The sequence below is a fragment of the Anolis carolinensis genome, chromosome 2 (assembly GCF_035594765.1).
Source record: "Anolis carolinensis isolate JA03-04 chromosome 2, rAnoCar3.1.pri, whole genome shotgun sequence".
Lineage (NCBI taxonomy): Eukaryota > Metazoa > Chordata > Lepidosauria > Squamata > Dactyloidae > Anolis > Anolis carolinensis.
The window spans coordinates 56,697,443-56,705,746 of NC_085842.1; the positions used below are offsets into that span (position 1 = coordinate 56,697,443).

The 8,304-nt window shown below is 42.2% G+C and overlaps 1 protein-coding gene across 1 annotated transcript; it reads right to left on the reverse strand.

The window, feature by feature from the left end:
• Positions 1–3,390: 3,390 nt before the first annotated feature.
• Positions 3,391–7,992, reverse strand: LOC134296008 (uncharacterized). Its single transcript, XM_062969746.1, has 2 exons — positions 6,976–7,992; positions 3,391–3,760 (listed from the first exon to the last, which is right to left on the reverse strand). Exons 1-2 carry the CDS (start codon positions 7,810–7,812, stop codon positions 3,653–3,655), a joined length of 945 nt encoding a protein of 314 aa, XP_062825816.1. The 5' UTR covers positions 7,813–7,992; the 3' UTR covers positions 3,391–3,652.
• Between the last annotated feature and the right edge of the window lie 312 nt (positions 7,993–8,304).

Genomic DNA, 8,304 nt, shown 5'->3' on the forward strand with positions numbered 1-8,304 from the left:
TTCATTCTGGGGTTCTTGGAACACAGTTTAATCCAGTGTAAATGTACCCCAAAGCAGCCTTGGATCCAGCATATTCATGCAAAATCTGGGGCAAGTATTCAGCTGACCCAGGAGTGCATTTGCTTTGCTAGAGCAATTTGTATTTTTTGCCACTTTTTGATGTACTTCTGGCCATCAGGTACCTGCAATGGCCAGGATCTCAGATGGCACTCCATAGCTGGCTAAGAGTGGCAACAGTGGTAACACCATCACAATGCACTCCTTTTTCCTTTACGGTAGAGTGTAAGAAAAGGGTGATGCACTGATGTCCAGCCTGGCTAGTGAATCAGGCCAAATTGAACCTGATCCAACTGTCCAGACTGCCCCAAAGCTAGAGGTGGGAAGGCCCGGAAAGGAAAATGGAAAAATTGGAGGGAAAACATTTTTTCCAAAGTCATTTTTGTGTGGAAAATTTTGAAAGAGAAAGTGCATAGAAACAATAAATCTCAGAAATCTTTAATTAAGGTCTTCATGTTATATAGTTTGAATACCATGTCATAGATATATTATTTATCATTGGAAACAAACATATTCTACACACCTTTCAATTTTTCTGGAAAAAAAGTTTTTGGAAAAACAAGGAAAAAACAGTTTTCCCTCAAACTTTTCAAGGTCTCCCCATCTTTAGCCAAAGCTATAGGATATTTCAGAGTTTTTAGCACACACTGGAGTATCTTCAACTGTGTAGGCATGTCCTTTAAATGTTCACGGCATGTTTTCATTTTTGATTCAAGAAAACTCTCACATTTTCATATGTTCGGGTTTCCTCTGTTGCTGATTCCTTGCTCTAATCTCCTCTATCTCTCTTGTTTCTATATTTGAATTATCCTTTTAACACTGAATGTTCAGCTGAGTCACTGATAAAAAAAAATCCATTTTGAGAGAACTTTTGAATTGATTAGTTCTCTGTAAATTCACTGCAAATCAACTGGGGAATCTGGTATTAGATTTGTAAAGAATACATTACAGAATTTCAGAATTTCTCCTTCAGTATTGTGTACAAGTCCTGTGTATCCTATGGTGATACACACTATTTGCACATGCTATATGGCAGTAAGCTTTTCAAATTATTATCAAGCATGTACACCACATGTTTATATTCACTACTTCAGGATGGTGAGATGTTCCAAACCATGCTTCTTTGGGCAATGAATTAATTGTGTATTTCTGAATCCCATCTGTCTTCTCATCATACCCCTGGCTTATATCTGAAACAGAAGAGAACATTCCTATTCTAAGCTATAACTCCCAGAATCCCCATTTTATTTTATTTATAACATTTTAAAGTATGTAAGTTTTGATGCATTCATTTTCCCCAAATATTGTCCCTGTTGTTTTAACATATTTTAAGGACCACATGGTTATGTGTATACAGGCAGTCCCTGAGTTACAAACATCTGACTTACAAATGTCCTATAGTTAAGAATGGAGGTGGGACAACAAGAAGTGAGAGAAATCTACCCCAGGAAGGGAAATTCACTCCTAAAAGAGTTGTCATGGAGAAAATGTGTCTCCACTGAAGTTTAATCACCAATCCTTGTTTCCACAACAAGCCATTTTTTTCAAGATCCAATGCTGGAAGAGGAGATGTCTCATTAAATAATGAGTCTAACTAGAAAAGTGTATAGCTTCAAATATTTTATCTCTGAGAATCTTCTTGACACCTATTGACATATATTTTTATGACAAACTTGAGAAGGTGCCTCAAATTATATCTTCAGTCCAAGAAAGACAAATTAAAGATGGTGACATGAGTTCAGTCATCTGCCTGATAAGGAAAGGGTGATTTTCTCATCCATAACTGAAAGGGGAAAAGATAATCAAACATCAGGATTCTTGATGGAGAAATAAACACATTCAGAAGAAAATAAAAAGAGAATAAAAAAGAGTATAAAAAGAAAGAGCAGATAATTTCATGGTAGGAAAGATTTTGTTGCCACAGCTGCTCTGAAACTCCTTGAAACATGTTCAGCTTGAATTCACTAACCTGAACAACAATAACCAACTTCTGACAAATTTCACCCTAAGTTCAAAGAGCTGGAGATAAGGCATTCTTGTTTGACAGAAAAAGTCTGAGCAAAGCAGAGGAAATGATGCTAGGATAATAATGTCAAATGGTTAACACTCAGACCATATTATTTCAGCAACAAAGGGTTCTGTCCATTGAGGCAACCTTGGGTTTAGTTATTTTTAGTCACACACTCAGAAAATATGTGACTTTCCCTCCATTTTGTGCTGCTTTAAGTCTCCTTATAGAGAGAAAAAGTGGTTTACAAATAATCATAATAATATAAACATAATAATAATTTTGGGTGGCTTTTAGAAGTTTGGATTATTCATTAACTATCTCTATTAGCACCTGCACTTCTCTTCTTCAAATGTCTACTTTATCCAATCAGGCAGAGACATTTCCCATGATGACATAGGAATGTCTCATCACCCCAGTCCAGAGCTTTCCTAACTTTTCATGTTAGTCACATGCTTTTTAGACATGCATCCTTTCTTGACATGGTAAAAATTTTTTACCACCAAACCATAGGTTAAATCAACACCTTGTAAGAGATATGGAGAATAGTAGTAATGGAATGTATGGGGATACAACATATATAATGTACAGCTTTCATTTATATTTTTGAAAATATGTTTTATTGCTTATTTCACGCAGACCCAGAGGTTTCTTGTTATGTTCGCGCGAAAAACCCCATACTGCAGTCAATACACAAAAGTGTTGCAATACAGTTTAGAAAGCTCTGATCTAGCTGCTATCAGTCATGATTTAATGATTTCTAGATTAGGTTTTTTTGTTCTAATAAGGGAATACTTTTTGTTGTAAGATTTTAAATGGGTCAAGGATTGGACTACCTTACAAAGAAGTAATATTCTGGCATTAGAGGGCACAGACCTGAGAAGAGGCTGGCACACATACACATGGTACAATAAAAAAAGGTTGAAAAGAACTTCACAAATCATTACATAAGAGCAGGATTAATACAAATTTGGGAAAGATATAAAGAGAGACTCTATAGAAGTACACCGCTTTGGGTATCACCATTAGAAGCCTTCCAAAGGAGGGAATTAGGATGGCAAATATGGCCAACTTACAGAGATATGTTAAAGAAAGAAAAAGGAAATACAGAACTAAAAGAGGTTAAAGAAATTAAACAAAAATGTAGCAATTTTTCATGGCTCCACCACATACATACAAACCAAAGAACTTTATAAAATAGACAACGAGAAAGGCTTCGCAGATAAATATTCTTTTTGGGACAATATAATGAAATCTGAAAATAAAATAATTACTAAAATATGTCAGGCTCACTTCAAAGGACCAGTCTGAACGCAGATCAAAGATAGCTGCTCTCAAATCCAATCTTTATTGAAGAATACATGACTTTGGAAAAAGTCGAGAATGACCTAATGTTTACATACAATCATTTTTATCACCTCTGATGCAACGTAACACCACACGCAAATATCATCATCAAACCCCACCCCCTGTATCACATTTCTACCATTCCCACACTCTATACCAATTATAATTGTTTATATTTTCAACCCCGAGTTCCCATGCTCTTCTATCTTCTTCTGCCAGGTGCTTCCAGGATTATTTATGTTATGACTCCAAGTCCAGGGCTTGGAAATTCAGCCCTGGGACTTGGTTCCATGACATGGCGCCCTCTTTTTCTCCATCCTCCTCTTCGGTGCTTCTTTCATCACAATTCTGAAATAAATCAAACAATAACTCTATGTGTCCATTTTGTCCAAAGTACCCATATACTTTTTCAGTAAGCTGCGATGGAATACTGGGTGTATTTTCCCTAAACTTTTTGGCAATGCCAACTGGAAAGTTACTTCGTTGATAACACCCTGTATTCTGAATGGTCCAATATATTTGGGGCCCAGTTTTCTCGAAGGTAGCCCCAATTTGATGTTTTGGGTACTTAACCACACTAAATCTCCTTTCTCCAATTTATCGCCTTCCATCCTTTTTCTGTCTGCGAATGTTTTATACTTTTTGTGTGCTTCCTTTAAGGATGCAGTCACTTGACTCCAGCATTCTAGCATTTGAGTTTTCCATTTCCCTGCCCCTGTTTCTTCATTCTCTGTCCATCTTGGCAACTGGGGCAGAGGATGTATTTCATACCCGTAAACTACTTCAAAGGGAGTTTTATTTGTTGCCGAATGTACAGTCGAATTAAAAGCTAGTTCTGCAAAAGCCAGCCACTTAGACCAGTCATTTTGTCTCATGTTAGAGTACATTCGAAGGAACTGCCCAAGCGTCTGTTGAGTACGTTCTACTGCCCCGTTTGTCATGGGGTGAAAAGCAGAACTTAGACTCCTTTCTGCTCCTAGCATTTCCAAGAATTTTTCCCAGAATTTTGCTGTGAACTGAACCCCTCTGTCACTGACCACTCTACTGGGACATCCATGAAGTTTGTAAATATGGTTTATGTACAATTCAGCTAGTTTCTCTGCCGATGGTAGTTTCGTCAGTGCTATAAAGTGGGCCTGTTTGGAAAACAGGTCTAATACTGTCCAAATATAACGATGTTCTTTGCTAACCGGCAGTTCCCCCACAAAGTCCATAGCTACACATTCCCAAGGCCTGGTAGGTTCTGCTACTGTTTGTAATAATCCCATTGGCTTCCCTCCTCTCGATTTATTTCTGGCACAATCATCACATTGAACAACATGATTCTTTATGTCCTTCCTCATCCCTGGCCACCAACAATGTTTTGCTATTGCCTTTGTTGTTTTTGTAATTCCTGTATGACCAGCGCTCTGGTTATTGTGAAACCGATGCAAAATCTTAATCCTCAATATTGCTGGGATATACAGTTTCTTGTTCACAAACCAGAATCCCCCCTTCTGCTCCCCCTTTTCTGCGCTGGATGCGATCCACTGATCTCCTTCGTATGACTGTTTCAGTTCTTTTCCCCAACTATTTTCCTCGTCGAATTTAATAATAGCAGTGTTCTCTCTTTGGGTCTGCGCTCTTGTACTGACAGCTAAACCCCATTGTTTATCAGAGAATATTGTTCCCTCTTTTGCTGTGGTTATGCCTTCGTGTTGAGGCATGCGTGAAAGAGCATCTGCCAAGACATTCTGTTTCCCTTGGAAAAACTTTAATTGGAAATCGAACCTGCTGAAGTATTGTGCCCATCTAATTTGTTTGGGGGACAATTTTCGAGGAGATTTTAAATACTGGAGGTTCTTATGGTCAGACCAAATTTCAAATGGGATTCCGCTCCCTTCGAGGAAGTGTCGCCAGCATTCTAAGGCTTTTAATATGGCTAATGCTTCTTTTTCCCATATGGGCCAACATTTTTCAGTTTCACTGAACTTCCGGGACAAATATCCACAAGGTTTTAAGTTCCCATTTTGATCTTTTTGCAATAGTACTGCCCCGTATGCACAGTCTGAAGCATCGCAATGGATTATGAAAGGGCTCCGGATATCGGGGTGTTTTAGGACGGGTTCTTCTGTGAAGCATCCTTTTAGGGTTTCAAATGCCTTTTGGCATTCTGGCGTCCAACTCAGTTTGGCGCCAGGAGCTTTCACTTTTGCTGTCTCCCCTTTCCCTTTTGTTTTTAAAAGTTCAGTAAGGGGTGCGGTTATTTGCGCAAAGCCTTTTATGAACGATCTATAAAAATTTGCAAACCCCAGAAATGATTGCAATTGCCTCCTTGTTTGAGGTACTCCCCATTCTTTTACATCTGATACTTTAGACGGGTCCATAGCTAACCCTTCTGGAGATATCCGATACCCCAGAAAGTCAATTTGAGTTTTATTAAATTCACATTTGGACAGTTTTGCATACAGCTTTGCTTCCCTTAGTCTCTGCAAAACTTCCCGGACCAATTCCACGTGCTTTTCTTTATCTTCGCTCACGATCAAGATGTCATCAAGGAATATGAATACTCCTCGGTACAACAATGGGTGCAGTATTTCATTTATAAGCTGCATAAAGCAACTGCCGCCATTTTTTAACCCAAATGGCAAAATTTTATATTCAAAATGGCCGAATGCGCAGGAAAATGCAGTTTTCCAAGTATCCTCGGGTTTGATTCTTAATTTATGATATGCTTCAATTAAATCCAGTTTAGTAAATATGCTCCCTTTCTTCAATACGGTAATTAAATCCTTTACTAAGGGCATAGGGTATTTATTGTCCTTAGTAATTGCATTTAAATTTCGATAGTCAATGCACAATCTTAGAGAGTTGTCTTTCTTTCTCCTAAATAACACTGGGGCTCCAAGAGGAGAATTGGATGGCTTAATGAAGCCTCGCGCCAGGTTCTTATCAATATATTTCCTCAATTCCTCCTTCTCCTGAATAGACATGGGATACACTTTTGGTTTTGGTAAGTTTGCTCCTGGGGTTATTTCAATTTCTACTTCTATATTCCTCTTGGGAGGTAATTTACTTGCCTCTTTCTGATTGAAAACATCCACAAAGTCTCTGTATTCAGGTGGCAATAGCTGTGGGTCTATTTCCCCTGCTTCATTTCCCTCGTCCTCCTCTCCTGCTATTTTGCTTATCTCCCATAGCGTTTGTTGTTCTTTAAATGCTAGGCTCTTTCCTCTCCAATCTACTTCAGGATTTGCCTGTTCGAGCCATGGGATCCCTAGTATTATATGGTATGTGGCAATAGGGGCTATCACAAAGGATATTCTTCCTTCCCATTTGCCTATTTTACATGGGACCCCCCGTATTTCCTTCGTAGATACTTCCCCAGCAGCAACTGATCCATCTAGCTGCGAAAATGCAATTGGGGAGTCAAGCAACGTCTGCTGGCATTTCAGCGCTCCTGCTAATTCCGGAGTTATAATGTTCCTAGAACAACCGCAATCCACGAATGCCCTGCAGGTGGCCCGATTCTCTAGCCCCGATAGGCAGATTGGCACTACTAGCATGCGTTTGTCTCGACTCACCAGCCTTTCCGGAGATTCTGGGGCTCGCACCTCCTCCTCCGCTCGTCTCCCGGCTGCTGGCTTGGGCTTTGAGGGTTTTGGCGGCTCCCCCTTCCGGGCCCAACATTCTGCTGCTCGATGGCCCGTCTTCCCACATACAAAGCATCCCGGCTTGGGTTTGTTGTCATCTCCTTTGAAGGGGATCCCCGGCCTCCCTCCGGGCCTTTCCTGCTTCCTCGTTTCTCCTCGACCCCTCGCCACCGGTCTTTGCTGGCCGCCGCCGCCCCTGAAACGCTTTACTTGGGCCAGGGTGGATTCGACGCGCCCCGCTAGTTGTATCCAGCCCTGGAGTGTTTCTGGGTCGTCTCTGTGCGCTGCCCAACTGAAAACCTCGGGGCGTAGTCCCTCTTTGAATATCTCCACTTTGGTCACTTCAGACCACTCTGGCACCCTTTCCGCGAGATGGAGGAATTCCTCTGCGTACTCGGGCACCGTTTTGTCCCTCTGCTTTATTCCTTTAAGCTGGTCTCGAGCCCTCAATTGCTCTAGCCAGTCTCTGAACCGGTTTTCCAGTGCGGCGAGGAAGTGGGGTACTGACCTCAGGCACGGGTCGCGTCTGGCATGTAGTTGCACATACCAGCTGGCTGCTCCTCTCTTTAGTGTGTTGCCGATGGCCCGAACCATGCTTCCTTCGGAGGGGAATGTGTGTGCATTGTCTTCCATATATCCTCTGATGCTAATGAGGAAAAAGTTCAGTTCAGATGATTCCCCTCCGTATTCCAGTTTGAGCTCTTCCCTCCTTTGCATCCATTCTGCGGCCCGTTGATGCTGTCTGGGAGGCATGGGGAAGGGTTGCATCGGGTTTCCTTGGACGGCCCCTTTGAACACGCCGCGCCCCACTCCGGCGGTCGTTCCGCGCGGCTCCCGAAATTCTGCCGCTGCTGTCGGCCCTTCCACCCATCCGAATGCGGGCCTCGCTGTAGCCCCCGCACCTCGCCTTCCCTCGTCGTACGGCACATCCTCCTCCTCTTCCTGGATCTCCGGTTCCTCTCTGCCTTCGTCCGCCAATCCACTGGACCCGATCCCTGGCCCCAGTGGTCTTTCCACCCCGACGCCCATTCGGGGGGTTGGAAGTCCTGTTGGAGTTGGCGGCCTCAGAGTTCCCAGAGCTTGCTGGCGCTCCACTTCGCGCGCCATTCTGTCTCGGAACTCCAGTTCCTGCCAGTATTCCTCATCCCCCTCGCCCCTCGCCGCCACGGGGCTCTGCGTTGAGGCGCGCTGGCCCCTCTGGCTCCAAGCTTCTTCTTTACTTGGCTCTCTCTCGGCACCATATCGGGTGGGCTCCTTCTG